At 47.4% G+C, this 16,928-nt stretch overlaps 1 protein-coding gene across 3 annotated transcripts in view; it reads left to right on the top strand.

Annotated features, from left to right (window-relative positions):
* The window catches only part of C14H1orf94 (chromosome 14 C1orf94 homolog), a 51,021-nt gene extending 36,791 nt beyond the window's left edge, over positions 1-14,230 (top strand). For 2 of the 3 annotated variants that reach the window (XM_088789934.1, XM_088789933.1), the window contains 3 exons: positions 4,049-4,126; positions 8,177-8,373; positions 13,823-14,043. In XM_088789934.1, the coding sequence (XP_088646060.1) occupies positions 4,049-4,126; positions 8,177-8,373; positions 13,823-13,898 (351 nt within the window). In that variant the 3' untranslated portion in view covers positions 13,899-14,043. Of the gene's footprint in view, positions 1-4,048; positions 4,127-8,176; positions 8,374-13,822 lie in introns of all 3 variants that reach the window. The other variant, XM_088789932.1, reaches the window with a different exon arrangement.
* Positions 14,231-16,928: the final 2,698 nt, after the last annotated feature.

Here is a 16,928-nt window from a genome sequence, read left to right on the forward strand (position 1 = left end):
ATGCAGGGAAAATGCAGTTTCTGTAGTTTGTCTATTCAACTTAATCTCCCCGAAGAGCTGCTGCCCACTGGGTAGAAAGTGGGAAAAAATCAAATAAATGTCCACTCTGGTTGAAACCATTGTCTAATCCAATAGCTTCATAGTCCCTCTAGGTAGTGCTCAGCTTCTCCAGGGCAGACACTCAGTGTCTCAGATTTCTGTCTTCTATTCCCCTCCCTGGCTCCTCTCCAGGGGGCATGTAGGGCTATGGAAGGAAGGGCTAGAACACACACCAACTTGTGGGGCCAGCTCCTTATGAATCTGCTGCTCCAGCCTGGCCTGGTAAAGCCGGGAGAGGGCGAGTGGAGAAGGACGTTCACCTGAAAATCTTCCTGTCCTGTCCCGGTGCCCCTTCCCCTCCCACCGCCCCTCAGTCCATACATTTCCTTCTTTACAACCGAGCATTAAGCTGTCTTCTCTACTCCATCTAACGCCTTTCTGAGCGGGCCCACCAGGCTTAGCCCCTGAATCTTAAACAGGAGCTAAAGGAGTTTAGCAAAATCTCTTTTGCTCTCCCAAGGTTTCTTTCCAAGCCTTTTTTTTGTTTGCAAAAGAGAACCAGTGCCCACCCTGTTCTCACACCCCGCCACAGAGGTGACAGGGGGTCACGAAGCATGATCGAAGGGGAAATCAAAGTCTGTCCGGTCCATATCTATGATATCTTGTCCCGACACCGGTCTGGAGAGAAGTGCCCCGTTTGCATGCTCACGGATTCACCCTTCCATGTCTGCACTTGCTCATTCACTATTCAGTCCTCTAGTCACCTACTCCCGGAGGCACTCACTTTTATTTATTTATTTACTCATTCATTTAAAAAACCTTTGCTGTGCACTGACTGTAGGCCGAGCATTGGCTAGCTGAGGGGATTCAAAGGTAATTGAGAAGCTTGGAGTCCAGTACCAGCCAGGAAGGAACCCCAGACCAATACTATGTGCACTCCCGCCTCTGAAAGAGAAACAATTGCATACTTTCATTTAGTGTAAACCAATTCCCTGTAAAACGCACTCCCAGGGCTCACCATGTAAAGCTACTTCACAGTGGTTTGCTTAATAAAGAGGGGATAATATCTCTCTGCTATGTTAATTCTTCTGACTTGACTTTTTGGAGTTGGTGAGATTTGGACATTTTAAAAATATGTATTGGGGTAACATTGGTTAATAACATTATATAAGTTTCAGGTGTACAATTCTATTATACATCATCTGTAAATTGCATTGGGTGCTCACCACCCAGAGTCAGGTTTCCTTCCATCGCCACATATTTGACCCCCTTTACCCTCTTCATTCTCCTCCCCCCACTCCTCTTCCCCTCTGATAACCACCATACTGTTGTCTGTGTCTATGAGTTTGTTTTGCTTGTTCATTTGGTGCTTTCTGTCTCATATCCCACATATGAGTGAAATCATTTGCTTCTTTTAAGCATGAAGGTCCTTTTTCTCAAGAGAAGCCAGTGTCTGCATCCGAGGCATGACTCCCAGGTTCCCTGGCCTCTGGGCAGAAGCGATTGAGGGCCCTGGGAGGCAGTTTAGACACTGACTGGGCCCAGCTGAAGTCGACAGTAGATGTTGACCCTCCCAGGTAGTAAAAGAGAACGGCATAATTTTCCTTTCCCAGCTTCTCATGATCCAGGGGCCCAGGATAATAAAAAGAAGGCAGGTTTTGGAATCAGCAGACTTCTGTTGCTTCCAAGCTGTGTGGCCTTGGGCAAGTTAGCCAAATGCTCCGAGCCCTGGTTTCCTCACTTGTGAAATGGGCTCATTATAAATACAGCAGCAACAGCATCCATTTGATTCGGTTGTAAGGTTAATTGAGTCCATGGGTGGGAAAAGGCTTCGTAAAACCTAAAGCATGATACAGATGTTGATTTTTGTTATTACTTAGCCCTGACCTTCCTAGGAAACAGGGTCAGGGAGCTCCGCAGACCTTGAGGAGACAGAGAAGAGAAATGGGGAGCAGTTTATCCTAATCTCTTTTCCTGCTTGGCATGAGGAATAAAGATGAGGTTTGAAATCCAATTTACTCAGAGCTCCACTGTGGAGGGACACAAACCATGGAAGACTAGGTCCCCAGCACCAAGGAGCCCCAGAGGCTCCTGGGCTACTTGGCATAAAGGAACTCCGCTCCCAATTAAGGAGGGAGGGTACATGGGAGAAGGCTGTGGCTGCAAGCAAAGAAGAATGAACGTTTATTTACCCTTTCTTGTGATTTTACAGAATTGCAATTTGGAACAACTAGAAATGTCCTTACAGTCATATAGTGTTGCTCATACTAATGAATACAGTACCATCTCTTGAAAATTTGCCCCAGGACAGAGCAGGGATGGGCAGCTGTTTATCTTGCACAGATCCGGAGAAGGCTGGTGGAGGATGGTGGCCGGGGGAGTTGGCTGTGCAAAGCAAAGCTGAGAGCTAATGGGGGTAGAAGCGGGGAGGAGGGAGGGAGTGAAATAAAGGAGTGACATTTAGACCTTGGTCTTGGAGCTCACTGAGGGCTGGGAACAGGCAGGGCAGGCCCCATCTGTCTGACTTCTCTGGCCAGGTTTGGGCCCCAGCTGGAGTCGCAGGGACCAGGCTGTGGTCATGGTGGTGAGTGGGGCTGTCCTGGGTTATGGAGCTTGGAGAAAAGGGGAGCAGGTGCACTGGTTTCAGGTGAAGTGGTTGATATAAGTGGGAAGGGCCCCACAATAGTCAAGTGTCAGCTACATGGGAGCAGAGAGCAAGGGAGGGCTCTCAGAAGATGTGTGCTCTTGGGGACCTGGAATATGGGGCACTAAGAAAGCTGGGAGACTTTTCCCCAGACCCTGTGTCAGGGATCCAGAGTCTTTTACAAGGAGCTCATGGCTCTGAGGAAGTCATCAAGGGCACAGTGCCAGCCATCAGCACTTTGATAATTGGCACAAACTGAGACCAGACTCAAGGCAGTGTCTCAGGGTGCAGAATCTTCTAGAAAGTTAGGGGTGCTTTGGTCTTCTGGTCTAGAGGTGTTTTGAGCTTTGAGCTACATCTTAGGAGGTAACTCTGGACTGGCAGGTAGAGACAATCTGAGACTTGAAGGGTCATGGGCTGACCCCACCCACCGCAGCCATCCTGTTATGTGTGTGCGTGCATGCGTGTGTGTGTGTGTGTGTGTGTGTATGTGTGTGTGTGCACCCAAGGCCACCTTGGACAGAGTTGTGAATAAAATTTTTACTTCTCATTTGGCTGAGCTACCAGAGAAGGAGTGGGGGCACAGTGAGAGATACTAATAATGCCTAACATTTGCAGAACCCTTGCTATGTGCTGGGCACTGTTCTAAGCCCTTTAGATGCATTAACTCATATATGTTCACGTCAATCCTCATTGTAGGGCACAGACACAAGTGAATGTGCGGACGTACAGACACACAGCAGCAGAGGCCCAAACTAATGCACCTGGGTTCACGGTTGCATGTTTGTACACAGAAACACACAGCTGCAGACACAAATGGAAGTCCACGTGCAGATGTGATTAAATAAACATGGGTACAAACTAACACATGTACGTATAGATGTACATGGTCACCTCATGTCTTGGGGCACGAATGGGGTTTGGGGAAAGGAATTTAGAGAAGGGGTATAGACAGCAACGAAGAGAATCTGGCTATCTTCACAGGCTTTGCAGTCTTGGACACATACTTTCACAGACAAAGGAAGAGAGGTTCAGAGAGGTGAAGTGACTTGCCCAAGGTCACACAGCCAGTAAGGGGCAGATCTGAGACTCAAGAAGCAGTCAGGTTCCTGAAACTCTTATCTTAAATACTCACCAAAAAGGCTGTAAACCCTGCTAAACAGGGGCTTCCTGTGTGGAGTGAGTTGTGCTGGCTTGGCCTGATGCCCACTGGACCTGGCAACTGGTGGGTCTGGTTGCAGTACAGTGGGATGGACATGGCTGTGTCTGGAGATCTAAGCATGTGAGCTGGAAGCTGAGTCCTGTGGCTGCTCTCTGGCTGAGGGCCTTTGCCCCATGGCACTGAGTTCTCTATTCTCTCCCTAGGGCCTATATCCACAGCGTGCAGCCAGGATGCCCTACCAGCAGGCCCTGAACCCCCAGCTGGGGTGTTACTCCCAACAGGTGAGTAGGTGACCCCTCACCTCTGTCCCAGCTCCACGAAGGCCTTCGGGTCAGAAGGACATCTGCTCCCATGTCGTGGTCACCAGACAAACTTTCCGGCCCACCCTTTGCCCAGAGTCCACACAAATACCAACACACATGTAGAAATAAACCAGTGTCCCTAGGTGATAATAACAGCTGGCCCTTACAGAGCCCTCACTGTTTGCCAGGCCCTTCTCTAAGGTCTTTACCTCATTAACTAATTTAACCTTCTCAACCACCCTATGAGGTGGGTTAGAGATGAGTAAACTGAGGTACAGAGAGATTAAATAACTTGCTCAAGGTCATAACGTTAATATATAAGTTAGCTTTTGCTGTGGCAACACACGGCCTCAATGTCTCATAGACTTTCAACAATAAATATTTATTTTTCACTCGTAGTCTATGGATTAGCTGAGCTGGGTTTGGATTGGGTGCAAGCCTGTCCCATGTGCTGAAGATACAATAGCTTTTGCTCCTGCCACAATGGATGGCAGGAGTGCGGGAGGGGTGAGCAGAAACACCTAGTGCTTCTAGGATCTCAGCTCAGAGCTAGTACGTGGTAAAGTGTGCCTGCCTTCCATTGGCCAAAGTGAATCACATGGCTTTGCCCAGCATCAGTGGGGCTGGGGAATCATGTTCCTCCCCTGTCGGTTTGGCAGTTGAAATACAAGACACCCAGTGAAATTCAAATTTTAGATAAACGGTGAATAAAGTTTTGGTATCAGTATGTCCCAAATATTGCATGGAAATATTTATATTTACTGTTAATTGTTCCATTTGGGATTAAATTATATGAGATTCAAATTTAACTGGATGGCCTGTATTTTTGTTTGCTAAATCTGGCATTCCCACTCCCTTGGGAAGGTCAGGGTGAATATCTGCTTGACAATGTCAGAACAGCAGAATTGGGATTTGATCTTGGGTTAGCCTGGCTTCAGGGTCCATGAGCCCAATCACCATGTGTTACTGTCCCTTCTACACAGATACACAAAAGTACAGTATCAAAATAAGGCAGCAGAGACAAAAATACAAACACATACAGAGAGAAACAAAGACGCAGTTATATACATGCCACCAAGCTGCATGTGCCCTGCAGGTGCTCACAAAACACAGAGGTATGCTCAGAGATATTGAGTATCTTGGGGTGGGGTGGAGGTGTAAGGAAAGGAGCTGAGGACCTGCTTACCTCCTTAGGCTTGACTTGCACCCTCACACACAGCTGGACAGGCCCCAAACTCAGACTGCTCAGCCTCTTCTCTCTCCCCGGGGAGCCCCGTCCTTTCTCTGCAAACTGCACGTGCACTCTGATCTGAGGTATGTTAGAATATTGCAGAGGGTAAAGAAGGGACCATAGGTTACTTTATTACGAGGGCCAGGACTGCTGCTTTTTCAGCAGTGGGAGCTTTTGCATCCCAAGATGAAAGAGAGATGAGTGACAGTCTGGCTCATAGAATCTCAGGGGAGATTCTCCTCCCCTCGCATCACCTCCCCTCACTTCACCTCCCCTCACTTCACCTCCCCTCACTTCACCTCCCCTCACTTCACCTCCCCTCACTTCACCTCCCCTCACTTCACCTCCACCCCATAAACAGTGATGCCATCCACCTAGCTCCAGAAAGAATGTATTAACACGAGCTTATGCATGTGCATATATTTGAAAAAGTAATGTAAGAACATGGTACAACATGAATCTTAGAGGCCATCATTGTTACCGGTTTCTTGGGTAGCCTTCTAGCGATGTGTATTTACACAAACGTTTTTGTACAAATGTAGCATCCTGGGAACACTATTCTATCACTGCTTTTGTCAGCAGGGAGTCTATCTTGAAGATAGTTCCAGAACAGTATACACAGCTCTATTTTATGGTTTTTATCCATTACATGCAGTTCGGGGTACATTTTTAAATAAAGCTTGTATAAGCTCTAGGACCTGAATCTTTTCTTTCACGTCAGTCTACTCCCAGATCCACCCTCCCTCTACCTCCGCACTATGAAAACCAGGGATATTTTTTGCCACACTGACCCACAGGCGTCTGTCTAGGAGGTGCCTTCCTGGGCTTGCTCTGTAAGCTCTTGGCTCTTTCTGACCTTTTAGCCTGTCATCTTGGGGTTTGAATGCCTATGTCCAGTATCACCAGATCCTATACACGTATGTCCAATGGGGGAAATATGGGGAGGGCCAAGGGGGAGGGGCTCAGGCTTCCAGGGGGAGCAAATGCAAAAGTACCGCATAGGTGCACGAACTCTGGGCTCATCCTGCTGGGGTCCTGACCACAACTCAGATGCTTGAAACACTAAGCAAGCTGCCTGACTTCTCTGAACCTCAGTCTCCACATTTCTAAAACGGGAATACTAATGGTCTTACCTCACAGGGTAGTTCGGAGTATAAATGAGAGAATCCATATGAAGGGCCTGGCACACCCCAAGCAATAGTACTAGCCTCTGTGAATTTTGTATTAGATAAGGATGTGCAGGGTGATTCAGCGTGCTGAATCCCTGAGCAGCTCAGACCCCAGACTCTTGCTGTTAAAGTGGAAATCCAGAAGCTTTTCCAGTTTTGACTGAAACTCACCTCAGCACACAAGAGGATGGATGTCAGCTCCACACGAGAGAGGGTTCTCTGACATTTGGAGCTGTCAGTGGTGGAATACAATGCTCATAATGTAATGAGCTCCCCGTCATTTTAAGTATTCAAGCAGACACTTAATGATCTCTTCTTTCCTCCTCCTTTTTCTCTCTTTCTTTCTTTCTTTCTTTTTTTTTTTTTTTTTTAAGATTTTATTGGGGAAGGGGAACAGGACTTTATTGAGGAACAGTATGTACTTCCGGGACTTTTTCCAAGTTGTTGTCCTTTCTCTCTTAGTTGTGGAGGGCACAGTTCAGCTCCAGGTCCAGTTGCCGTTGTTAGTTGCAGGGGGTGCAGCCCACCATCCCTTGCGGGAGTCGAACCAGCAACATTGTTGTTGAGAGCCTGCGCTCCCACCAACTGAGCCATCTAGCACTGGCCCATGTGGGAATCAAACCAGCAACCTTCAGCATTAGGAGCATGGAGCTCCAACTATCTGAGCCACCAAGCTGGCCCCTTCTCTCTTTATTTCTTGCATTCATTCATTTAACATATGTTTATTGAGCAGCTACTGTGTGCCAGGCACTGTCTTAGGACTGAGACTACATCAGTAAATAAGACAGATGAGGTTCCTGCCTTGTCAGGGGCATGATAATGGGAGCTCTGGTTCTTGGTGGGAGTCTGATCCAGGTAGTCTCTGAAACCACACTGGGTTCCTATTTTTCTCTAGAGTTTGAGCTGAATCCCATGCCTTTTTTCGCCCTTTCTCCTAGACTCACACTGTCCAATTCTATAACCACTAGTGATGGGTGGCTATCTAAATTTGAATCAATTAAAATTAAGTGAAATTTTAAATTCAGTTCCTCATTCACACTGGCCACATTTCAAGTACTCATTAGCCACATGTCGCTGGTGGCTACCATATCTGACTATGAAGATAAAGGACATTTCCGCCATCCATCACAGGAATTTCCTGGGCAGGGCTGTCTTGGACATGGAACCTGTTGAGCTCCTGAGATACAAGCCAGGGATGTTTAAATCTCAACAGCTTTTTTTGAGATAGTAAAAGACTTGAAAATTAACGAGGGACTTTGAGGATAGTCATTGACAGAAGGAAAGGTAGGGAGGCAGGGAAGAATATGGAAATAATATTTATTAGCTCTTCATTATGTGCCACTCTCTTTATATCAGTTAACTCAGTTCCCATATAACAGAGAGAGTGTTTGCCCATTTTACAGATGAGGAAACTGAGGCTCAGCTGAATTCAGTCACTTGTCACTATCACATAAAGTTGAGCCCTGTGATTTTTCCATTCCAACACGTTGCTTTCTAGGTATCCCACAGTGACTGAGGGGCCCAGGGCTGAGGGATGCGTCTGGGGTTAGAGTTAGGGTCGAGGAACTGTGGTGTTTGGAAGCGGTGGGCTTTGCTGGACCTCGCCCCTCTCTTCTGTCTGACCTGCAGGTGACACCATACAATCCACAGCAGATGGGACAACAGATTTTCCGCTCTTCCTACACCCCCTTGCTGAACTACATCCCCTTCGTCCAGCCCAACTATTCGTACCCTCAGAGGACACCTCCAAAGCTGTCCACCAACCCCCGAGAGCCTTCCCCCATGGCAGGAGATGGGCCACAGTTCCTCTTCCCCCAGCCTTACAGGTGAGTCCTCAGCCCGCACTGGAAACCCAGCTTGTGTCCAAAGAGCTGCTGAGGGTTGGGGGCGAGTGTGCGGGGCGTCACTGCTGTGGGAAGGGAGGGCGCTGTGCCCGTTTCTGGAAGCTGTGTACATCATGGTCGCACCTAGTGAGGTGAACAGGGTCTGGGCCCTGGTGGGCCCCTTTCTTTGGCCCATTTCGGGCCTGGGGCCCTACAGTCTGGTTGCAGAAATGCCACTGTGCAGTCAGTAGTGGATGGCACTCCATCGTAGCAGGTGGCAGGTGGCAGAGCATGATGTATTTGTCTTTACCCACTTGCTTGGCTTACAACAGGACATGGCCAGGTAATCTTCTTACAACTGCCCCCCCCCCCCCCCACTGCACCCTGAGCTCCTGGCCAGCCTAATCTCCCGAACATCCCACTGACTTTTTGGCAGGCCCTGCCAGAGGACCTTCCACTGCTTATCAGGGCTGCTCACGCTTTTCCACCAAAGCACCCCAAACAGAGGAGAGGGACTTAGCAGCAAACAGCCAGCACACACTCGACATTTTAGCTGAAAGTTCCACACAAATTTTACATGCTGGTCAGTCCTAAATTTGTGTTTGTTGTTTTAATGTAACAACACAGAGCAGCTCATTCCCACCCACTAAATCTTCAACCAGTAATGAAGCTCCAAGAGGCAGGTGTGCCATTCCTGTGAATCCGAGTCTCTGGGCACACACTGGGACACCTGTGCCCCAGTTTGAGAAACTCGGTTTATAGACTTAGGGCCAGAAGTGCCGACCTGACATTGATTCCTCTCCTCCCCAGCTCCCCTCACAGAGCCTCCCCGAAGTGGGGTGTGTGTCCCCAAACTCTCATCCCGCCGCCCCCCCCCCCCCCACAGTGTCTCATTTAAAGGGATAAATGCTAGGGAGAGATCTGTTTGGGAAAAGCTGAGAAAGAAAGATGAACACATTTCTTAACTGTTAGAATTCTCGTCATTTAATTTCCAAGGATGCAAGGAAAATGTCCAAGGTGGTCGACAGTGTTATTTGAACATAAAACACACAACCCCGTATTTTTCTCTTGCTTTCCTTTTTTCTCTTATCCTGGCTTCTTCCCTTTTATTCTCCCTCCCTCCCTTCTTTCCCACTTCCCTCCCTCCCTCCACCTTTTATCTTCCTTTTTCTTGTAGGGCATATCATGGTGTGTCCCACCCAACACACCCTGGAAAGCGCCGCACTGATTTACATACTTCACATGAATTTAGCCTGTCGGGGCCATAGATGATTAGGACATGGTTCCTTCCTTCAAAGAACTGAGAGTGGGGGAGATGTAAGCATCGTGACATTAGAGCGTCAGAGCCCTGACAAAGTAAAGACCATGGAAGTGGCCCGAGGACAGAGGGAGGATACCCGCTGAATGGACAGTGAGGGGACTGCAGCGTGGGGAGGTTCCCATGAGCAGCGATTGCAGAAGCGGCATTCCAGGCAGTAGCAGTGAGGCCCCAGATGCGAAGATGCATGACAAGCTTGAGGCCTGGGGAATAATGACATCTGGTTGAATTATTAGATTTGTCCCTCAAAAAGGTAGAAAATAGGATTGAAAAAAAAGGAGCTTGGGCCTGGATTATTAAAGGCTTCTGACTGCTAGCCTGGGGATCCAATGCAGATTTGTGCATATTAGGATAAATTAATAAGACTGGAGGGGAGAGAAACAGGAAGCAAGAAGGTGTAGTCTGGAGGTGACTGTAGGGGTCCCTGCGAGGGGTTCTTACCTCCCTGGAAATAAGAGTAACTGAGACTGCATTGCAGGCAGATCAAGACAGACGACTTGCAGGCAGGCAAACTCCCCACATTTGACGCTATGACTCTGGGCTCAAGGGAATAGAGACTCACTGCAGAAGCTCGAACTGGCTGTACTTGGGAGGGAGCATGGTCCTGAGGTCTCATCAGTCAGGGGCTGAGAAGCCCTCCTGGGGAGCAGGAAGGGTGGGGTTTGAGACCTGGTCTCTGGCTGTTTGCAATGGCAGGGAGAGGAAAAGGAGCAAGCAGGAAGGAGCCATCTTGAAAGTGGGAGGGAGCCTGGGGGCAGCCGGAGACAACATGGGCAAAGGAGGAGAGTGACGGGAGTGGCAGCAGTCAGCAGGGTGGAGAAGCCACCTGAGAGGTTGAGAAGACCAGGAAAGTGAGGTCGGAAAAGTGCGGCAAGGGGTACAGGCCTGTGTCGCCAAGAAAGGATGACTTGGTGATTTAAAAAATATTCCTTGAGTACCTTCTATGTGCCTCGCACTGCTCTAGGCACTGGTACCTGGAGTGAACGAGACAAAGTTTCTCTTCTCTCATTCCAAGGGGAGAAACAGACAATGAGAAAATAAACCAGCAGCATACACGCCAGGTGCTGGGAGAAAGGGGAGAGGGAATGAAGGGAAGTCTCTTGAGCTGAGATCTAAAGGATGTGAGAGAATGAACCAGGCGTATATGTGGGCGATGAGCACTCTGGGCAGAAAGAATAGTAGGTGCAGTGGCCCGAGATGAGAAATGTAACTGGAGCACAATGAGTGGGGGAGAGAGAGTGGGCGGAATTGAAATCAGAGTAGCCAGGGCCAGACTAGATAGGCCCTGGTAGGCATGACATGGAGGTTTGTTTTTTCTGTGTGTGTGTGTGTGTTTTTTGTGTGTTTTTTTCTGTTTTTTTTTTTTTTTTTTTTTTTTTTTACGAGCAGTGAGAAACCATTAAGACTTTCAAGTTGGTGAGGACATGTTTCAACTTTCTATTTGGGAAAGATGACGTTGGCTGAGGTGTGAAGAGTGGACTGTGGATGCAGAGCTGATGCAGGGAAGGAGGATCGGAGCCTTTATAGCCATCTGAGCAAGAGATGCTGGTGCTGTGAACCACCAGCGGTGACCATGGGACAGAGGACAAGTGACAGATCTGGAGTGTTTATTGTCTTGGCAGAATCGACAGGACTTTGTCATCACTGGCTGGGGAATGAGGAAGAGAGGAAAAAACCTTATTCCTAGGTTTTTGAGACTTGAATGGCTGGATAAGTGACAGTGTCAAAATGCCAAGGTCACGAAGATGAGAGCAAAGATCTGTTGATCAAAAGTTTGGCTTGGGATATGTAACATTTGAGGTGCCTGTTAGACATGTGAGTGCAGCTGTTGAGAGGCAGGTGGAGGTATAAGTCTGGGGCTCAGGGCAGAGGTTGGGGCTGGTAATATAAATCTGGGAGGCATTAGCATATAGATGACCTTTCAAGGCAGGGACGAGGTCACCCAGGGAGTGTGGTACATAGAGAAGAGAGGAGGTCCAAGGTTGGAGCCCCTGGGCCTCCAGCGTGTGGAGAGGTTGGGGAGATGAGGAGGAACCAGCCAAGGGTCTAAGAAGGAGCATTATGAGGTGGGAGGTAAAGTAGGAGAGTATACAATTCAGGAAGCCAAGTGAAGAAATTATTTCCTAGAGGAGAGAAGGAGGGCTCACAGGGTGATGGCAAGAAAACCCAGTCCCTGTAGGATGGAATGCTGGGAGCACTATGCACAACAGCGGCCTTGGGTTCGGGGGTCACCAGTGGTGCTGGATGGAACAAGGTCTGGGAGAAGCTTCTCTGAGCAGGGAAGGAGTTTAGTCCAGGAGACAAGGAGGGTCAGGGCTTCCTCAGGGTCAGAAGCAGAGGAGAGAACGAGAGACAATATATGAAGTGGGAGAGGAACGAAGAGCTGGCTTCCATGGCCTCAGGAAGAAGCAGGATAGCCCTCTCTTCTCTCTGCCAGATCAATGTGCATACATTCATCAGGGTAGGAAAACCACAGAATTGATCTTCCAAGTAATAATAAGTTTCAGAATTGAAAGGAGCACAAATAATAATTGCACTGGAAAACCCGGTGTAGAAACTGTCCCGGGCAAACCAAAACAGGTCACCATGCTCAAGAGGCAGTTCAAACTCCACCTTCTTCCTCCAGGAAGCATTCCTTGATAACTCTAGTCCACATGGATTACCCCTCTTCCCGGCCCTCTAGTGTTCATCCTGTTTAGACCATGCCCTTGACAGTTGATCCGATCAGAAGTTCTCAACCTGAAGGGCCCAGAGGCCTGTGGTATGGTAATCACATAAAAGGCATGCTCTGAGGAATTTGTTACTGGGAATTATTAGATATGAAGTATGGGTTATGGCCTTTACTTTATAAATCAGAGTGGAATCCAGGGTATCTCTATAGGAACATCACTCTCAATCATTTATATCCCAATACTATTTTTGAAAGAGAGAAAAAGCTGTAGAGTTACTGCTGGCATTAATTGCTTATCAGGCATCTACCTCATGCCAGGTCCTGGGCTGGACTCTGGGTGTAAAATGGTAGACAGTCCAGATAATGTCCCTGCTGTCATAGAATCTATGTTGGTGCGAAGGGAATCGAACCTAACACGAAGCCTAGTTTGTCCCCAGACACTCAGTGAGCAACAGATACCGATCCCCAGCTGACGCATTACAAATGAATGCAGTGGTTTGTTCCCATTGCTTCTTCCCTCCCCCGCCCCCCTTTTTCATTTTATCAATTCAGGGGAGGGTGCCATGGACGTGAGCATCTGTAAGATGCATCTGCCCTGCTGCAAAGTGAGTGAGAATCCCTGGATTAGACTAAATCTTGCTATTTGCTCTGCTGCAATTTGTGCTGAGCTCTGCTCTCATTCATTCCAAGTATCCTAGCAGATGGGTGGCGAAATTGCAATAGGATCCCAGAAGTACGAGTAAATCATGCCATCTGGAAAGGTCAGGGAAGGCTTCACAGAGGAGATGGCTTTTGAACTCTCTTTTAAAGTATGAGTAGGAGTGTGCCAGGGAGAGAAAGCAGCGCGTGTATTTCTGCTCTTGGAGGGTGAGCTTCAGACCTTCTTGGCTCTTCCCTCCCTGAGGGTCCACCTAAGTCCCAGGCATTCAGTGATGTCTCAGCGCTTACCTCTTGCACTGGCATTGAAACAAAGAGCCTGAGCTAGCTTGGTGCTGATAAGGGGAGGAGCCCTGGGATTGTCCAGACGCGTGCTGGGACATGGCACTGAGTTGTCCGATATTGTGGAATTTCCTGAAGAACACATCTGGTCCTCTAAAGCAGGTAGAGTGGCCACAGACCACAGGTGAGGTGCTCAGACCCAGAGAAGCTCCCTGCCCTGTGTTCCTGCACCTGGTGGGAGTGTAGGCCCCATAGAAATTATCCCTACAGGCTGCCGGGGGCTTCCTGACCTAAGTTAGTGACAGAAAAAAGCTCTTTGTTGTCCTCCAGTTGTATCATTTTAATATTTGATTTTCCCAGAGCCAAAGCTTTTTTTTTTTTATTATTATGCTAGGGCTTTCAGCCTCCAATCTTGTCATGACCTTCACAGTTTCTGACAGCCGCAAAATTAAAGCATTACTTTTCCTAATATCTCTTCTAATATCAGGAATTTCTTCATGACATCCATCTTCTTTCTCTTCCAGGTTCGGCTCAACGTCTGGTGGGCCCCTGATGAATAGCCCCTATTTTTCCTCCAGTGGGAATGGCATAAATTTTTAGGTCTCCTTCCCTTCTCCCGCCTCCTGCCTTAGCTCTGGAATTCTAGACTCTTCAACAGGTTGGCATGAAGTTTGGAAAGCCAAGGTTCCAGTCAGGTCACAGACAGAAGACAGCAAGGCCAGACTCATCTATTGACCAATGCTCACACACAGCCCAAAGCACACCCCTTTCCCCGCCCCCCAGATTCATACTCACTTGCTCAACCGCCTGTGCACCTGTATTTAGCTAACATGAGTGGTTTTTGTTTTTGTTGTTGTTGTCGGTAAAATAGAAGTAAGACACTTAATTTTAGAAAGTTTGTATTTTATGATAAAAGTATGAGCTGCTTGAAATGCAGTGTGCCTGTTTGGTTTTTTTGTTATGTTCTGTATAATCGTCACTGCTCGTTTTCCCCACGGGGCTCGGTGTTTACTGAGGACATGAAGCCAGACCGTGGGCTGGAGTCCTGAAGTGCTGCTCTCTAAATATGGGACCCCAGAGATCATACATCTCAGGGCTTATCTCTTCTTTTCTGTGATCCACTCACTTCTCAACATCCCAGTTTATGTATCTCACGAATGGATGTGAAAGAAGTGGACCCTCTTCTATCCTATCCAGGTGGTGGTCTTACAGGAAGACTCTCTCTTGGACACGAGATGGGAAAATGTTGCGGGAAATCAATTCAAAAAATAATCCTAAATGTGACAGACTATATCCAGTGATTGTATATCAGTGCCAAGCTCCAGGTCAATCTCAAAACTGCACCTAATGGCACTGCCCTTGGATCTATTTCAATCGACTTTTATCAGTGACTTGAATATGGCCACTAACAGCATCCTGGTCACATGTATGGAGAACACAAATCTGGGAAGAGGCGATGGCCTGAATCAGTGATACACATGTACTTTAACTCTCCTATTCTACACCCATGGCAGGCATCCCTAAGCAGCTGTTACCCTGAGCCGCAGAATCATTCTTTCTATCGTGGTCCACTGATCAGGGCTGGTCTATGAAATGAAACCCATGTGCTGTCCTTTGGCAAACTCTGATAAGATGAAATTAAACAGAGGGTTAATGTAAGGACCTACCACTGGGTCTACAAAATGAGCTCTGCACATACAGATGGACCAATGTTGTCAGTTCTAAGTTACTCTACTCCCAACCCTGTTAGTCACCTGAAAGCTCAATCCCAGGCTGGCTGAGGTGAGAGCCAGGTCTGGGGAACATTAGGAGCCCTAATCCTGATAGCAATGAAAAACTGGGGTTTAGAAGTCACCAGTGTCTCGGAATTGGCTTAAGTCCAGCGCCCACAAAAGCATCTCTCTTGCCCTCACAGTGTGACACCATTGGCCTCACTGGCCTTTTTTTCTGGATCCTTGGAAACCAATTTCTCTCCCAAATTCTCTTAGGACGTATGCCTTCTCCATGATCTAAGTCTGGGATTCCCCCTGAGTCCTTCAGCCCTTTCTCCAAGGCTGACCCTACTTTTGGTACATCATGTTTCTTGTTGTTAATCTTGGTTAACAGTCTAGAGTCTCCATGGACTCTGAGAGCTAATCACCACCTAGAAGTTCTCACAAATGCAGGAGACCCTTTATTCCCTAAAGGACCCCTCACCCCCGCCCATAGTATAACTTCAGGCATTAACCCAGGCTGGACCATAGTTTGCCACCCTCTCTTGATCTCAGAGTGTTCAGAGGGAAAAAAGACTAAGCAAAAGAGCATGAATTTCCTCCTGGCCAGACCCGGGTTCTTAGCCACTTCCCAACTTGACTTTGGTCAGTTCCACTAACGGTAATGTTAATAGCTGTGAAGATTAACAGATAATGTAGGCTTACTACAGACTTAATGCCTGCCTCATGTATTCTTGTGGTTTTAAGATGGTGGGATAAAGATATTGCTGCCCCTCTTCTCTTAAAATTTACCCTCAAATGACAAGGAGAGCAAGAAATGCTACACAAGCTTCATTCTCAATGAAACTAGGAGAAGCCAGCAATCCCGTCCGCTATTTACAAAAGCAGAAATAGGACGGAGAAATGGTAAATGCCTTAGAAGAACAGGGGAAGATCACTTTGAAATGCCGGCTGAAGGAGATACGTGAACATGAAACAAACCATTTTCCCATGTAGAGCCCTGAAGGTCTCAGGAACCGGAAGTGCCAGGGGCCAGACACCATGGAAGGTGGGTCTGGAGAGAGATGAAATTGAGGGGTTGATGTAAGAGGTAGCTTCTGTCCTGGTCCACAAAGCCAGAGACCATGGAGAGTTCTACAGGAGCTAGGAAGCATTTCCTCTGGAGCAAATTCACAGATTGTAAGCATAAGAATTGTGAAGATGAGGGCCCAGATGAAATACACACACTCCAATGCCAGCAGCTAGGCTTTAACCAAGAGGCAAGAGTTTGGAGGGTCCTCCAAAGAAACTTAATTGCCCAAGGACACTTAGAGGTACCCATAAAAATTACCCTATGATAATGCCCTCTCACAAACAGCTTCCATCAACTTCTTAGGACGCGCTGCTTAATAAGAATGGACAACCTCCAACAAGAAACAGATCAAAACAAAGACAAAAAAGGAACTAAGAAGAGAGAGACAGATCATAATACTCTCAGGGAGATAAGAGAAGATGGTATGTTTTAAAACTAAGGACAGCATGTTATACGCTTATTTTAAAAAATCAGAACAAGAAAGTCCTTTTGAAATTAAAACAGTGATAGCGGATTTTTTTTTTTTTTTCACTGAAAAGTTGGAAGCTAACATCAGAGAGATCTCATGGAAAGGAGAATTCAAAAAAGACATGGGATGGATTATGAGATAAAAGGGAAGAGAATGAGAGGATCGATTCGGGAGGCCAAATATCTGGGTAATGGTAGTTCTAGGCAAAACAGAGAGAGGACAGGGGAGGGAAGTATTCACAGAAAAACACAAGAAAATTTCCCAAATTGAACACTTCAGACCCGTGCTCAGCAAAATAAATGAAAAATATCTACATCAAGGCATATCGCTGTGAAATTTCAGAATATCAGGGATAAAGGCACGATTATAAAAATTTC

The sequence above is a fragment of the Rhinolophus sinicus genome, chromosome 14 (assembly GCF_057876585.1).
Source record: "Rhinolophus sinicus isolate RSI-liver-muscle chromosome 14, RSI-T2T, whole genome shotgun sequence".
Taxonomy (NCBI): Eukaryota; Metazoa; Chordata; class Mammalia; order Chiroptera; family Rhinolophidae; genus Rhinolophus; species Rhinolophus sinicus.